At 35.0% G+C, this 18,195-nt stretch overlaps 1 protein-coding gene across 5 annotated transcripts in view; it reads right to left on the reverse strand.

Moving 5' to 3' along the window:
- CNTLN (centlein) overlaps nucleotides 1-18,195 on the reverse strand; it is a 286,705-nt gene that overhangs the window by 147,226 nt on the left and 121,284 nt on the right. For 4 of the 5 annotated variants that reach the window (XR_015727497.1, XM_087869621.1, XM_045780215.2 and 1 more), the window contains exon 8: nucleotides 15,675-15,869. The exons of the other annotated variant lie outside the window; for it this stretch is intronic. Coding sequence is in view for 3 of the 4 variants with exons in the window: in XM_087869621.1 (XP_087725747.1) it covers nucleotides 15,675-15,869 (195 nt within the window). In the remaining variant the exon portion in view is untranslated. The remainder of the gene's footprint in view (nucleotides 1-15,674; nucleotides 15,870-18,195) is intronic. 5 annotated transcript variants of the gene reach the window in all.

An 18,195-nucleotide genomic window follows, 5' to 3' on the forward strand; every position in this document is an offset into this window, starting at 1 on the left:
TAAAAAGCTTGCAGATTTAAAGTCAAGCTGCCCAGGAAGGCTTGAAAAAAATCTATCACAGAGCTGGAGTTTACTGCCATGTCTGTATTCTCCATCTCACATTTTACAATTAGACATGATTTGAATTTCTCATTTTCTCTTCCATACCCACTTAACTCTTTCATATTTCCCATTATGCTGTGTCCCTGCATTCTGAGCAGCTTTACAGTCCAATTTTCTAATTCTCTCTTTAGCTCAATAACTCATTGTATGAGATTGGTCTTATTAGCAATACTAGATAAAGACAGTACAAAAGTTATATAACAGACCAATTTCCTTCATAAAGATTCAAAAAACAAAGTATCAGTAAAAGGAATAAATTAGTTAATAAAGAATTAGAAGTGCCTCAGGCACCAAAAGATAAAATATTTGATAAAGTTTATCACCATTTATGTATGATATTAATCAGGCTCCTTAAACTGATAAAAGGGAAGAAACTTATGGCTAACGTCATTATCCAAGGTGAAATACTCCCTTTGAAATTAAGAACAAGACAAGGACACTCACTATTACCACTTCTACTGAACTTTTGTATACATTTTGTAAAATGTATAAACATTGGTATAACATATTAGGATTTTTGTGTTGAGGATGAGGAGAAAGGTGAACCCTCTTACACTGTGGTGGGAATGCAAACTGGTACAGCCACTCTGGAAAACAGTAATAAGGTTCCTCAAAACGTTAAAAATAGAGCTACCCTATGGTCCAGCAATTGCACTACTAGGTATTTACCCAAAGGATATAAATATACAGAGTTAAATATATATAAATATAAATATACAGAGTTGAAGGAGTACATGCACCCCAATGTTTACAACAACAGCCAAACTATGGAGAGAGTATCCACCAACTGATAAATGGATAAAGAAAATGTGACACACACACACACACACACACACACACACACAGGAATATTACTCAGTCATCAAATATCAAAAAGAATGAAACCTTGCCATTTACAATGACCTAGATGGAGCTAGAGTGCATTATGCTAAGCTAAATGAGTCACTCAGAGAAAGAAAAATACCATATGATTTCACTCATATGTGGAATTTGGAAACAAAACAGGTGAACATAAGGGAACTGGAAAAAAAAAAAAAAGCAAAGGGAAGCAAACTGTAAGAGCCTCTTAATGATAGAGAACAAATTGAGGGTTGATGGAGGGAGATGGGTGGCAGATGGGCTAAATGGGCAATGGGTATTAAGGAGGGTACTTGTTATGATGAGTGCTAGGTGTTATAGGTAGCTGATGAATCACTAAATTCAACTCCTGAAACCAATATTACACTACATGTTAACTAACAAGAATATTTTTGTTGTTTACCAGTTCATTTTCTTTTTTCTTTTTTTAAATTTAAATTCAATTAACATATATTATTAGCTTCAGAGATAGAGTTCAGTGATTCATTAGTCTTATGTAATACCCAATGCTCATTACATCACATGCCCTCCTTAATGTCCAGCACCCAGTTAACCCATTCCCCACCCCCCTTCCCTCCAGCAACCCTCAGTTCATTTCCTATGATTAAGAATCTCTTATGGCTTGTCTCCCCTCGGGTTTCGTCTTGTTTTATTTTTCCCTCTCTTTCCCTATGATACTCTGTTTTGTTTCTTAAATTCTACATATGATTGAGATCACATGATAATTGTCTTTCTCCGATTGACTTATTTCCCTTAACATAATACCCTCTGGTTTCATCCACATCATTGTAAATGGCAAGATTTCATTTTTTTGATGGCTGAGTAATATTCCATTGTGTATATACACCACCTCTTCTTTATCCATTCATCTGTCGATGGACATTTGGGGTCTGACTATTGTGGACACTGCTGCTATAAACATTGGGGGGCAGGTGCCCCTACGGATCACTACATTTGTATTGTTGGGGTAAATATCCAGTAGTACAATTGCTCGGTCGTAGGGTAGCTCTATTTTCAACTTTCTGAGGAACTTCCATAGTATTTTCCAAAGTGGCTGCACCAGCTTGCATTCCCACCAACAGTGTAAGACGGTTTCCCTTTCTCCATATTCTCGCCAACATCTATTATTTCCTGACTTGTTAATTTTAGCCATTCTGACTGGTATGAGGTGGTATCTCATTGTGGTTTTGATTTGTATTTCCATGATGCTGAGTGATGTTGAGTATTTTTTCATGTGGCTGTTGGCCATTTGTATGTCTTCTTTAGAGAAATGTCTGTTCATATCTCCTACCCATTTCTTGATTAAGAACTAACTAGAATTTAAATAAAAATTTGGAAAACCAGGAAGATCGGTAGGAGAAGAAAGGGATAAAGAAAGGGAGCTAATCAGAAGGGGGAATGAAGCATGAGAGACTATGGACTCTGAGAAATAAACTGAGGGCTTCAGAGGTGAAGGGGGTGGGGGGATGGGATAGGCTGGTGATGGGTAGTAAGGAGGGCACGTATTGCATGGTGCACTGGGTGTTATACGCAACTAATGAATCATCGAACTTTACATCAAAAAAAATTTTTTTTTTAATTTTAAAAAAGGAAAAGAAAAAAATTTGGAAAAAAATACTGGGGTTTTTAAGGAAAAATAAAACTGGGAAACTATCTACATAGAAAACCCAGAGGAATCTATAAAATATATTAGAATTAATAAGACATTAACAGGGTGGCTGGATATAAGATAAACATTTAAAGATCAATTACATTTCTATACACAAGAGAAAAATCTAACAAAAAGACAAGTAGCTAAAATAGCAACAAAAATGTAAGTTACTCAGAATCTAATAATTGAGACAGTAGCTATTACATATCTAATAAAGACCTCTATGAATAAAACTACAAAATGTTTTAAAAATGCATTAAAGAAGACCGAAATTGAAGTATATATAGCATACTTAGGGATAAGAAGATTTAAGATGGTAAAAATATCATTTCTTCTCAAATTAACCCTCATAAGATATTTTAGAGAACATGATAGCTGATTATAACATTATACTGAAGAGCAAAGGATCAAGAATATCCAAAGCACAATTGAAGAAGAAGAAACTGAAGAGATCTATCATATCAGATATCAAGACTCATCATAAAGCTGCAATAACAAACACAGTGTTGTTATTTCAGAGATTAAAAAAAAAGTCACCCAACACAACAGAATACAGAGCCTAAATAGACCCACTTAAATGCGGACCCATATATACATGAAATAAAAAATGTCAGAGGAGGGGTGCCTGGGTGGCTCAGTCAGTTAAGCGTCCGACTCTTAATTTCACCTCAGGTCATGATCTCAGGGTTGTGAGACTGAACCCTGCATTGGGCTCTGCACTGGCGTGGAGCCTGCTTAAGATTCTCTCTCTCCCTCTCCCTCTCCCCCTACCCCTCACCCCCTCTTTCTAAAAGGGAAAAAAAAAGTCAGAGGAAGCAATGCAGAGCATTGAGAAAAGGATTGATTATTAGCACAATCAATAGTGCTGAAATAAGCAGATATCCAGATTTTTTTTAAAAAAGTTAAATTGAATATTCTTCACAATAAACAAAAATCAATTCCACGTAACGACTGACATGTGGAAGTGAAAACTGTAACACTTTAGATGAAAATATAGGAAAATATCTTCTGAGTTCAGGATAAGGTAGGATTTCTTAAACAAGATACAGTAAGCACAAAGTTTAAGAGAAAATGATGAGAAATTCAACTATATTAAACTTAATAACCATTTTTCAAAAGACATCATAGAATATGTGAAAAGACAAGCCACGAGCAAGAAGATATTTGCAACAATTATAATTGAAAGCTGAGACTGCTCACTGATCTCTAAACTCACTTCTTCTTTTTGGAAACAGACACATATTTTCCAATATTTGGGGGTTCATATTTCCCAATCTTCTTTGCAATTCTTTGCCAAACAATGCTGGCAGAAGTAGTATGTACCACTTTGAGGCCTTATTCATAAAAACTTCCTAAATGATTCTCCAGGCCCCTTTTCCCTTCTTGTTAGCTGGAGTAGACATGATTCCAGGACAACTTTGATAGCCATGTTGAAAGCTAATGGAGCCAAGAGATGAAAGGAGCCTAGATCTATAAATCACTGCTTAGAAGCTGAAAATCCAAGTAATACCCACATTGGACTGTAATGTAAATAAGAAATAAATTATTTTAAACCACAGAGATTTGAGGTTTATGTAATATAGAAGCTCCCATTATGGTCAATAATATAATAACAAAAGATTAGTATCTAAAACAAGGAACTTCAACAAAAAGGCAAGCATCCTAATAGAAAGATGAGCAAAAGACACAAACAGGTATTTCAGGTCACATAAACCCCATTAGAAACCAAAGAAATACAAACTGAAACCAGAATGAGATACTATTTTTTCCCTTTAAGAATGTAACTAAGAAGTCTATCACTTGAGACAGCCACTTTGGCAAGCAATTTGGCATTTTCTTGTAAGCCCGAATATATTTGCATACCCATGACAGGTGATTTCACCCTTAGCAATATATCCTAGAAAAAGTCCTGCACATGTGGGCACGGACACAGATACTACGAAGTTCACAGCAGCAGTGTATAAAAATTTCTAGAGCTAAAAAAATGTTCATTGACAAAAAGAGTAGATAAATAAACTGTAGCCTATTCATACAATAGACTGTTCCATGGAAGGGGAACCAAAGTATAGCTATACTCAAAAGCAGCGAGCTATCTTACAAAAGTAAAGTTCAAAGAAAAAAACCTAGCTGTGGAGAATAATATTCGAAGAGGATGATTTTTTTCTTTTGAGAGAGAGAGAAAGCAAGCTCATGGCAGCATGGGTGGATGGCGAGAAGGGCGGAGGGGAGGCAGAGAGTGAGAATCCTTAGCAGACTCCATGCTCAGCACAGAGCCTAACACCAAGCTTGATCTCAAGACCCTGAGAGCACGACCTGAGCCAAAACTGAGTTGGATGCTTAACCGACTGAGCCACCCAGGCATCCTAGAGGATGATTTTTTTAAGATTTAAATAAAGGCAATACCAAATGATATATTATTTAAGAAAACAGTTTTAATAGGCAGGAATTAATTTTAAAAATTAAAATTAAAAAATAAAAATATCGAAGAAAGTGATTATCTTTAGGGAAAATAAGTAAAATGGTATCAAAGGAGAGCACGCAGGTAGCATCAAGAGTATTGGTTGATAGCTTCTGGTGGTTATGCAGACATTACATTTATTTTTTTGTGGATTTCAAATATTTAGTGATAAAATTTTTGAAAAAAAGTGAGACCATAAGGGAAAACAACATACAGAAAAACAATTCTCTGCCACTTAGGAAAGGAAGAAATAGACATTGGTGAAACAAAATAAAAATAAACAAGCCTGTGGTTAAAATTCACAACCCCAATCTTGTGGTCTTCTTTTAGCCACATGAAGTGACTCTCATTCACAGGTAAATACAGTAAATGTAAGGCTTAGGTTTCTCTCTTGTCCTCTACTACAAGATATTCCTCCAAGGCAAGAAACAGTACTTCTGCATGAAAAAGATAAACAAGCATTCTGAGATAGAATGGGCAGTCAGTCATTCAGAATTCAGCTAGTTAAGAGCAAGGTGCTAAGAAATCAAAGGTCACGGGTTTCAATCCCATATGAACCAATTAGCTTTGCCCTTTTCTATGGCAAAGACTGTCAGTTAGCTCACCAATAATTCTGATTGTAAGTGAGATCAGGAAGAAAAGATAAATCACCACCAATACAGGGAAAAAATTTCAAATTACTAACATGACGTAAGAAGTGTTTTTTTCTATGTAACGATATTAAGACCTAACTAATAATAACCTAATTATTAGTCCAAATGCCCACCAGCATTGCCTCATGTAATCTTCATAAAACTCCTATGAGGTAGGTACTATTATAATACCCATTTTACAAATGATAAAACTGAGGCTTAGAGAAATTAAGTAATTTGTGCCAGGTAACACAGATAAGGGATCCAGAATTTATGTTATCTATTACTCTAAATGGAACCCCCAAAAATCATGCACAAAAAAGTCCCACTATAAAAGCATTTGAAAAAGATAAACGAGGGATTGGAAAAATGGAAGAAAGAATAAAATATTCCTACCATTTCCCCTCAACTTGCCCACTTAGTCTCCCACTAATCAAAGGGTGATCCCTGAACCAGCTATCACATCATCATCTGGGAATGTGACATAAATGTAGAATCTCAGGCCCCAGACTAGACCTATTGAATCAGAATCTATTTTTACAGCCACTTACACCAAGTGACTTGGACGTATATTAAAATCTGAGAACCACTTACCTAGAATATTCTCAGTATCCAGGACATACCACACACTTTCTCACCTCAGAGCCTATGATAATTCACTTCCACCAAGGTAGAAATTCCTAAATAATTTTCAAACTGACATATAGTCCACTTTCTCTGTGAAAGCTTTGACAACTCTCTTCCTCTCCATACAATGTTCCCTGTAAAGTTTCTTTCCACAAAGTTCATACTATGCTCATACTTCCATTATAGCACATTTTATAATAACTATTTTCTTGTCTGCATAGCCATCTATAAAATTCATAAAAGCAGACTGTCTTATTCATCTTTGTATTCTTTTACATTAAACCTAGTACCTAGAATAGAGTAGGATTTTAACAAATATTGACTATATCACTGAACAATACATGAATGAATAATGAATGGATGGATAGAAGAATGGATGAATGAAAAGATGAGTCTGGGGAGCCCGGATGGCTCAGTCGGCTGTGTCTGACTCTTGATTTTGGCTCAGGTCATGACCTCAGGGTTGGAAGATCGAGCCCTGTGTGGGGCTCCATGCTCAGCACTGAGTCTGCTTGAGATTCTCTTTCTCTCCCTCTACCTCACCCCCTGCTTGTGCACTCTCTCTATAAAATAAATAAAATCTTAAAAAAAAAAAAAAGGTTGAGTCTAGTTGGACTAAATTCTAAAGAAGGGTTATAGTAATGACATGATAAAGAATATGTTACTAATTGGTAGAAATCCCAAGTCACCTGTTTATCTCCATTCCTATTACTAATTCCCTGATTCGGGGTTTCCACTTCTCTCTGTATAACTTCAGTGTCCTCCTTCCTGTTATGAGAAATGCTAGAATAATATTTCTTCCCTCAGAATATGGCAAATCTATTTGTCCACTTAGTAAGGCCTGGAAATCCTGGATTCATTTTTAATTTCTCCCTTCTTCCCAAACTTCACATCTAAGCCATCTTCAAATCTTATGGGTTCTACTTTTGAATTATTTGCAAAATCAAAGTATGTCTCACAACTTAATCTAAGCACCCCCTGAGTTTCATCTTTACCCTTACAATTGCCTCTTGAATTTGTCCCCCAGTTCCCATCCTTGACTTCCTGTAGTCTCCTTTCTGTACTGCAGCCAGGGTGAGCCTTTTAAAGCTGAAGTTAGATCTTATCAGTCTTCTGATTGAAATACTCCAATAGGTTCCATGTTGCATTTCTATTTGAAACACACCAATGGATTTCCATCTCACTCAGTGTAAAACCCGCATCCTTATGGTGGCCTAACAAGGCCCTAGGCGACCTGCGCCCGCCATCTGCCTTTCCGAGGTCACCACTTACTCCTCTCCCCACAGCTCTCTCAGATCTACTCACACACTGGAGAAGTGCTTAATACAGAAGGCAAAAGATCCTTGAGGGAAACACAGAATTGCAGAGAAGAAGGAAGAACACTCAGGTGAATAAAACTTCTATATGAATACTGATTCTTTAATGTCAGTAATGATAATGTCTCATAGGGTAAAAACCTATGTAGGATCAAAATGTAAGAGAAAGATAGCAAAAACAGGAGAAGTGATAAACGAGAATGTATCCTTGCATTGCATGAAAAATGATTAAAAATAAGTTATAATTCACTTTAAAAAGTCAAAGATGGGGGAGTTCCACTTATAATAATGGCAGAGCTGATCCTATCAGATTAAGCCTCCTACCTATAACTGTTTAAACTCTGAGCAAAATACAAAAACAACTACCTGAAGATAACAGAGAATAATCAAATACGAAGAATGTGAATAAGAATTAATACTTGGAAAATAGTTGAGTGACCTTCCCTATTTTATGAATTTTGACCTGAGGGTGGCCCACAACAGACACTATGTATGAAGGCTAAAACTCCAATAGAAACATACAGAGGACAAAGTTCAGGTCTACTACCGCAACCAGAAAGGGAAAATTCTAGAAAAGAGAGAACTGAAAGTATGACTGGTAGCTCAACTACTCATGCACTAGGCAAGGCCTCTTAACAATCTGGATAAGGTTAAAAGAACATAAAGGCAATTAAACTGTACCCACCTGAAGGGAAACAGGGCTTAGAGTTTAAATATAACCTAGTTAAATTCTGATTAAAAACAAAACAAAAAAACTTTAACACTACATAAATAGTACAAGAGAAACCAGAGTATCTATAACATATCTCTCACAATATACATTACACGATTCCGAATTATTAGACACAGAGAAAACATCCGTATGGGACCTACATTTAAAAGCAAAGGAAAACCACTAGTCAACAAACCCAAGAAATCCTAAAATATGGAATTAAAATACAATGATTTTAAAGGATCCATCTTAACTATTATAATAAGGACCTAAAGAAAAATATGTTTGTAAGATATGAAAAATTAGGAAAACCCCACAGAGGTACAGATACTACAATAATGAAACAAATGAAAATCCCAGTACTAAAACGTAAAATATTTAAGGAATAATTCACAGAAAAGACTTAAAAAGCAAATTGGGGATAACAGAAATATCAGTTACTTGAAGAGAAATGAACAGAAATTAGCTAACCTGAAGATACACAGACATTAAAAGATTTTAAAAAATGAAGAGAGACTTGCTGATCTAGGAAACAACACTGAAAAGTCTCACACAAGTGAAACAGGAATCTCAAATGGAGAAGAGAGGAGTCAGAAAAATAACTGAGGAAACCATGTCAACACTTTTCCCCAATTTAGTTCAATAATAAATAAATACACTTTTTTCCCCCCAGAATCAAGAAACCCAGCAAACTGCAAGAAGGCTGATTACAATGAAAACCACACTTGGAAACATCATACTTAAAACACTTGAAACTAAAGTTAAGATATTTTTTAAAAGAAGCTAGACAAAACTGGTACATCACATTTAAGTAAATAATGAAACAAATTCCCTCTGACTTATCATCAGAAACAGCTGAGTCCAGAAGACTTTCAGAAAACTGAATTTTTTAAATTACTCTTAAAATACATAAACAGTCAACCCAAAAGAAAGAAGAAAAAAAGGAATAGGGGAACAAAAACAGCATAAATTTTTCAAAAATGGTAAAATGGGGCACTCCTAGGTGGCTCAGTCCTTAAGCATCTGCCTTCTGCTCAGATCATGATTCCAGGGTCCTGGGATGGAGCCCTGCATCAGGCTCCCTGCTCAGTGGGAAGCCTGCTCTCTCTCTCCCACTCCCCCTGCTTGTGTTCCCTGTCTCACTGTCTCTCTCTCTGTCAAATAAATAAAATCTTAAAAAGAAAATGGTAAAATGGTACACCAAACCCAACCATGTTATTGTATTAATTCTAAATGGATTCGAACTGCAATGAAAAGGAAGAAACTGTCAGAATGAACAACAACAACAAAAAAAAACAGGACCCAACTATGTATACTTTAACATAAAGATACCTATAGGTGGAAATTGAAAGGATGGGAAAATGTATACCATATAAAAGGTAACCATTAAAGACTCAGGCTACATTAACATAAAATTGGGTTTTAAGCCAACAGAACATTATTAATTAAAAGTAACATTTTATAATGACAAAGGGTTCAATTAATCAGAAAGACCTATCAGAGGGAGATTCTAACACCTCTCTGTCAGCAACTGACAGAAAAGCCGATAAAAATAGTAAATACAAAAATCATTAAAGACAGAAGATCTGAACACTATCAGCCACAATGATATAATTAATATTGATATTTAAGGGACAATCCCCGCAAAAGCTACAGAATACAAATTATCTGCAAGTACACATAAACCATATGCTGGTGATACAAGTCTCAATAAATTTCAAATACAGTAATCGTAGAGAGTCCTATCTCTGACCACAATACAGGTAGATTAGAAGCTAATAGCAATAACACATACAAATTGTCCCTGATGTACAATGGGTTCCACGTATGATTTTTTGGCTTTATGATAATGCGAAAACAGTCTGCACTCAGTAGAAGCCGTACTTGGAGTTTTGAATTTTGATCTCTTCCCAGGCTAGCAGTAATGCAGTATGACCCTCTCTTGTCATGCTGGGCAGCAAGAATGAGCATCAGCTCCCAGTCAGCCAAGTGATCACAAGAGTGAACAACATGTACGCTCACAACTGTTCCGCACCCATATAACCATTCTGTTTTTTTTGTCTTTCAATACAACACTTAACATATGTGAGATATTCAACATTTTATTATAAAATAGGCTTTGTGTTAAATGATTTTGCTCAACTGTAGGCTAATGTACGTATTCTGAGCACGTTTAATGCAGGCTAGGCATTAGACCAAACTATGATGTTTGGTAGGTTAGGTATATTGAGGGTCTTTTCAACTTAAAATATCTTCAACTTAGGGTGGGTTTATAGCTTTGTAAGTTGAGGAAGATCTGTACAAGGAAAAACACCCAACTATTTCAAAAGGAGGCAATACACATCTAAATAACTAAATGGGTAAGAAGAAAATCACAGGTTAAATTGGAAACATTTCGAAACAAATGCTTATTTCTAAAATTGGTGAGGTGATAGCAAAATTACTATAAAATGCAACAGACCAAAATATACAGAACACTTTTGAAAAAGAATAAAGTGACTTATCCTATCATTTTAAGAGTTACTCTGAAGTGACATATGTGAGCAGGTATTTTTCTGGACTCTATTCTGTTCTACTGATTATTTTTCCAATCATTATGCCAAATAACACACCATCTTGATTTTTTTAGCTTGATAAATATGTCTGAAAATCAGGTAGTGTAAGTAAGTCCTCTAATTTTCTTCTTTATGAAACTCGATATTGCTCTTTTAGGTTACTGGCCTCTGACCATTCCCTGTAAAATCTTAGAATTAGCTTGTATTTCTCAAAAAAAAAAAAAAAGGAAGGAAGGAAGGAAGGAAGGAAGGAAGGAAGGAAGGAAGGAAGGAAGGAAGGGAAGGAAGGAAAAGGAGAGAAAAGAAAAGAGAAAAGAGAGAAAAGAGAAAAGGAAAGGAAAGGAAAGGAAAGGAAAGGAAAGGAAAGGAAAGGAAAGGAAAGGAAAGGAAAGGAAAAGAGAAAGCTTCCTAGAATTTTGATTGGAATAACATGAATGATCAATTTGGGAAGAACTGACATCTTAACATATTTTATCTTCTGATTATGAATTTGGCATAGCTGCCCATTTATGTATCTTTAATCATGCCCTAGTATGTTTTGTACTTTTGTGTAAGGTCTAGTGTGTATTTTGTCAAATTTATCCTTAATTATTACATAGGCTTTGATGTCATTATAAACAGTACATTTAAAATTGTAATTTCTAATTACTTGTTTCTAATAGTTAAAAACATAACTTATAAATTGATGACATCTTTTGCAACACTGTTAAATTTACTTACTATTTCTAGGAGCTTTACCATAGATTCAGCAGGGTTTCTATACAGATGCCCATGTTGTCTATGAATAAAATGAGTTTCACTTCCTTATTTGTAATTGGTATGATTTTGTTTCTTGCTTTATTGTACTAGTTAGAATCTCCAGTACAATGTTGACTAGAACTGACTTGTTCCTTACCTTAGAAGGAAAGCATTCAGTGTTTATTATTTTTTAAAAGATTTTTTAAATTAATCAATTAATTTATTTGACACAGAGAGAGAGAGAGAGAGCAGCAGAGGAAGAGGGAGAAGAAGACTACCTGCTAAGCAGGGAGCCCAATGTGAGACTCAATCCCAGGACCTGAACCGAAGGCAGATGCTTAACTGACTGAGCCACCCAACCACCCTCAGTGTTTATTATTAAGCAAGAAATAATATGTCCTACTCAAATTCTTCCAGTGAAAAAGAATACTTTGCAATTTGTATTAGGACACCAGCATCACCTTGATGTCGAACTCTGACAAAAAATATTCAAGAAAGGAAAGCCACAACCCAATATCCCTCATAAATATAGATGCAAAATCCAAAGCAAAATATTAGCAAATTGAATTCAGCAATATATAAAATTAATAAAATATTACAACGAAGTTAGATTTATTTCAGGAATGCAAAATTAAATAACTGGAAATCAATCAATGTAATTTTACCCTGTTAATAGAATAAATGAGAAAAGCCTTACTATCATCTTAAAAGATGTATTGTATACACTCAATACCTCTTCATGAAAAAGCTTTCATCAGACTATAATAGATGGGAACTTCTTTAATGTGATAAAGGATATTTACCAAAAAATCCATAGCAAACACAGTCTTTAAAGGTGAAACACTGTAAGGTTCAAAAATAAGCAAAACTAATCAATGATAACAGAAGTAAAAATGGTGGTTCCTTTGTGGAAGTAGCTAGTGATGAACATCAAAGAGGTTTATTGTAAACTGGTAATATTCTGTATCTTTTTTTTAAAAGATTTTATTTATTTATTTGAGATAGAGTGAGAGTATGGGAGAGAAAGAGCACAAGCAGGGAGAGCAGCAGGCAGAGGGAGAAGCAGGCTCTCCACAGAGCAAGGAGCCTGATCCGGGCCTCAATCCCAGGACTCCAGGATCATGACCCAAGCTGAAGGCAAATCCCAGGACTCCGTTATCACGACCCGAGCTAAAGACAGACGCTTATTCAACTGAGTGACTCAGGCGCCCCAATATTCTGTATCTTGATCTGAGTGGTATTTACAGGGATGTGTTCACTTTGTGAAATGTCATGGAGTTACACACTTAACGGTTTGTAAACTTTATTATTTTTATGTTATATTTCAATAAGACTTTTCATGAAAAATTTCAAGTGTTTTTCATGAAACTTTATAAATTAACCTTAAAGTTATATTTAACTGCTAAATGCCAATATAACCAAGACACTTTAAAAAACAATAAGAAAGTAAGAGATCTACCAAATATAAAGACTTATTAGAAGCTATACTAATTAATACAATATAACATTGTATAGGAACACAGAGAATACAGAGCCTAGAAAGAAGCTCATAAGTGTACTGAAGTAGGATTTATGAGAGAGGTAGCCCAGCACTACAAGGGAAAAAAAGGGGATTGTTCAACAGGTTGAGCTGGGAAAACTGATTACTACTGTGGAGAAATAAATAAATAACTACAAATGGGTCCTTACCTTATACCACACATAAAACATCATTCAAATGAATTGTGAATAAAAATGATGCAAACAAAGCTTTAAAACTTTTTTAAGAAAACAGAGGTGCAAATACTTCTGTCTTTAGGATAGGGAAGGACTTCTTAAATGACACACCAAAGCACTAACTATAAAAGATTAATTTGTCTAAATTAAAATTAAGAATTTCTGTTCATCAAATGACACATTAAAGAAAATGAAAAGATGAGGTATACACTAAGATAAGATATATCAAGAATATATAAAGAACTTTTATGAATGAGTAGGAAAAGGATCCAGTAGAAGAAGGGATGAAAGAGGTAAACAGATGTTTTGCAGAAGAAGGCGTACCCTTGACTAGTGATCATTTGAAGATGTGCTTTATCAGTGATATGTCATGAAGATCAAAATAAAAAATTATACTGGAATTAGTTTGTTGTCAGCAAACTATGAAGTCTGACAATCCCAAGTGTTAAGGAGGATGGGAATCAATCAGATCTCTTATACGCGGTTGGTGGAAGTAAAGTTGATGAAAAATACTTTGAAAAATAAGTATTTTGTGAAAGTAACATTCTCACATTCTAAACCCAGGATTTCCTTTCCTAGATACATGTTCCACCAAATGTATGCATATATGTACCAAGAATCATGCACAAATATGTCAGTTGCAGCATTATTCATAATAGCAAAAACTGGAAATAACTCAAATACTCATCTACGAGTGAATGTACAAGTAGTTATGATATAATCACATAAAATGGAATATTGTATATCAGTAAAAATAAACAGCTATACCAAACAACATAAGTGAATCTTAATAACACAATGAGTCAAAATACTATTTCCTCATAATTTATAAGTGATAAAACTTTTTAAACCATAATGAAAATGATAAACAGTTTAGTGGTTACCTCTGGTGAATCAGGGTACCAGAGAAGGGAGGACCAGACAAGCAGATGTAAATCATTAGAGATGCTCTATTCTTGGTTTAGTTGATGGGACCAAGGTCATTTATTATAATAAATGAACAAATAAGTAAATTAAAATAAATAAAATGGGCCTATGTATGTAACACAATACTGTGTCATGATATGAATTTTATGATAAATCCTGTGCACCTGATATCAAAAAAATGTAATATAATACAATACAAATTTAAAAATTGTTGTCTTAAGGTTGAATTGTCAGCAAGACAAAATATGCTGGGTTCAAGAATTACTGTTCAAAGATTCCTGCAAAAAGATCATTAATAAACATTTAATTACCTGTTTGTATTAATTTTATTTCTGAATTAAATTAATAAATTCTAAAATTTAAAGAAATGCCAAGTGCCTTAACACTTAAATAAACTTACAGGAATAGGACTATTTTCTTTACATATTTAGAGCTGAAAGTTACCTTGAAGATAAGGTAATCTGCACTTAATATGCATGATCTTGTGAATGCTTACAAAACTGTATGACATAGAGGGCAGTAATATCGACATTTTATTTGCAAGCAAACTCTGGCTGAAAGGGCTAGGGAATTTGCTCAAGTTCACAAAGCTCACAGGCACGGCTGTGATTTGATCCCAAGTTTATCTGACTCCTGAACCTACATACCAATCTTTACATTTGTACTACCTAAGGAATTGCACCAGGAAGTAGGTAGAAAAGTCAAGTAACCTGTCCAAAACCATACTTTAAGGCAGTGGCAGAATTGGGACTAAAAGGTATTAAGTACCATATACCAAGGCTTTATAGCAACTACTTTATGAGACTTCCTATTATATATTCCTTCCATTCCATTATGTCATCAGTTTAGGTTTCAAAATGGGCATGATCTATTAATTTGCTGTTCACTGGGGCGCCTGGTGGCTCAGTCAGTTAAGCGTCTGCCTTCGGCTTAGGTTATGATCCCAGGGTCCTGGGATCAAGCCCCGCATCGGGCTCCCTGCTCAGTGGAGAGGCTGCTTCTCCCTCTCCCTCTGCCCACCCTCTGTGCTCACTCTCTCTCTCTCTCTCTCTCTCGCTTGCTCTCTCACTCGCTCACTCTTGCTCTACCTCAAATAAATAAAATCATTTAAAAAAAGTTTTTTTAAATTTGCTGTTCATTATTATATTTCGGTCAAGTGTTTCATCATCATAACTGCACCAGTTATACCTTGTATTTCTATGTGCATCTCTATATAAGTCCATATTACATATAATATTCATGTCTACAAAGTATAATAGCACTATACAAAACAATCTGCCAAGTCTTATATTCTAAATACTATTTAAAAATTTTTAGTCATTTGTAGGAGACAATTTAATATGATATTGCATTGGGTAACATTTTTAGAAAATGTCTCTCACCTGTTCTGAGTGCTCTGAATCACTTTCCTGCGGTAAGGGATAGGGTGCTCCTTGTAATTCCTGAAGCTTTTCTTTTAATTTAACATTTTCTTGCTCTTTTTGAAATAGCTGATCCTGCAGACTAACAACACTTTGCCGGAGCATAGCTTCACTTGATTTTGTGGTTTCAAAACAAATATGTAATTCATTGTAAAGCTGTTTCAAAAAATATATCCAAATTTATTAATAAATAAAATAGTCACGTCTGTGTAAATATACATACACACATATACATATCTATAACTCTATATGACATACTACTACTTGCCCTGAAGTGATTTTAACACAAGGGGAAGTAAGATATAAACAGATGGAAAACTAAATAATATAATCCAATATCAACATAAAACTACAATTAATGTTAAAAAGGCAATATGTATTATTGGTCAGTGTAATACAGGAAAAGTGTGCTAAATTCCTAAGGAGGATGAAAACACTTTAAGCTAGTTATATTCAACTTAGAGGACTATATGTAAAAGAAAGGACCTGAACTGAACTATGATACTATTATAGGAACTGAATGAAAACAAAAAGTAATTCCAAAGGTGGCAGAAATGTGAAAACATTATGTGCAGTTACAGGAAGGGACAGAAAGGGAGCATAAGATCTATCAGCCCAACTGAACCTAATATGTACATTTGAAAGAAAAACCAAGAGTCATTGAGAGTTCATTAAGTTTGACTGATACATTCCCATTTAGTATAAATTAGCATCTACGGCTGCAGCAGAGGAGGTGGGGGGCAGAAGGCAAAGCAAGAGGCAGTCAGGCAGTAAGACCGTAGACAGAGTGTAGACTCCTGATTGCCAGGGTAAGGAAGGTGGACTTGCTCCTGGAGGCAACAGGGGATCACTGAAGACCTTCAACAGAGTGCGACAAAACAGAAGCAATATTCTGAAGGCATGATAGATGACTTTCAATTTTTTAACTCAAGGAAGCACGAACTTAAAAATTTAACACTAGAGTTTATTAAAACTGTGAGAAAGCATATGGTATGTGTATACAAGTGGCTTCGTGCAGAGTCACATATGGTTAACAGTGGTACTCCTCCAATACTCGTGAACTTACTTGGTGATGAAACTCCTAACTTACGCTTGTGATATGAGGCATAATTCAATTTGTGTAACTAATTTACAGAAAGAATGTGTATTTGCTGATGACACTGGGAAAGTGACCCAAGAATTAAGGCTTTTTTTTTTTTTTTAATAAGGTTAACAGTGAGATAGTGAGATCTGATAACAAAAGCAAAATCCCTCAGGGTTTTTGCTCAAATTTGGGAGTTTGCGAAATTCCCAAGTTCAAAAGTATGTAGCTAATACACTAGTTTTTTGGGTTTGCTCATCTAATCGAAGATTGGAAGAATCTTCCATTAGCTGGCCTTGCCTCAAGGGAAGAAACTTAACTACACAAAAGATGGCAGAGTCCTTTTCTGTATGTATTCTATACTTTAATTTTTTAAAGTGTAAAATTTAATAAGGCTTTAAAACTTCTTTTCTTAATGCTTTTTTCAGACACATACCTTGTCATAAAAACAAGATTCACCAAGCCATTCCTCTGACACAACAGGCTCAATATACTTTTTATGTGCTATAAGGGATTATACTATATTATTATAGATATTTCAAATAATCCATTTCACCTTATAGCCAAAGTCTAAGCAATTTTTATAAAGGAAAGTTGCCCTAATGATTTACATAGAATTTCAGGACATGAATTTGTACTTTCCCTCCCAGTTACCTTTAGACCAGGGAGTATGTCCAATGTCCTGTCCACAGTTGATACCATCAATCTAGGAGGGAAGAGAGAGTAGGAACCTGACCACTTTAAGGAATAATGAAGGGAACAGAGTGGGCCTTACAGTGACCTACCTGTGCTGTGCTGCTGCTTTCATGATTGAGTTCAGGTAGAAAATAAAAAAAACAAAATCTGGAGACAAGAGCTAGGCTGTCTAGAGATTTCAAGCTAGGATGAATGAAGGTCTGCCTAACAGCATACACACTTACTCAGTTAAAAGATTATTTAACTACTTTCTCTCTTAATTGTATGCCTTAGTAATATTAGCTGGCTTTTAACCAGCACAAATGAATCTTTCTGGAAGAAAATAATACAAAAAATAAATATTTAAATATTTAAAATATTAAAGAATTTACAAATACCTAATTATACCTCAACTTAAAAATAGATGAAAAAAAAAGAATTTATAGATTTCAATTATTTGAGAATCTCATGAACATTGTGTTGACAAAGAAAAACTCATAGTTTCCCTTCCACTGCTCAAAGTACAGGAAGAATGTGTGGTCAGGATTGAGGACCAATTTACTGACTATTAGTGCCAAGGGTGTGGTATATTTTCTTTGGGTGTCATGTCTTGGGATCTTCCTTCACAGTTACAAGGCTCTGGGCCTATTCATAAATGAAAGAAGGCTCTGTCTTAATGTCTCTTCTCTTGTCTCCTCTCACGTCTCCCTTCTTTCCTACCTCTGT

The sequence above is a fragment of the Ursus americanus genome, chromosome 18 (assembly GCF_024610735.1).
Source record: "Ursus americanus isolate L20-20 chromosome 18, mUrsAme1.1.p, whole genome shotgun sequence".
NCBI lineage: Eukaryota > Metazoa > Chordata > Mammalia > Carnivora > Ursidae > Ursus > Ursus americanus.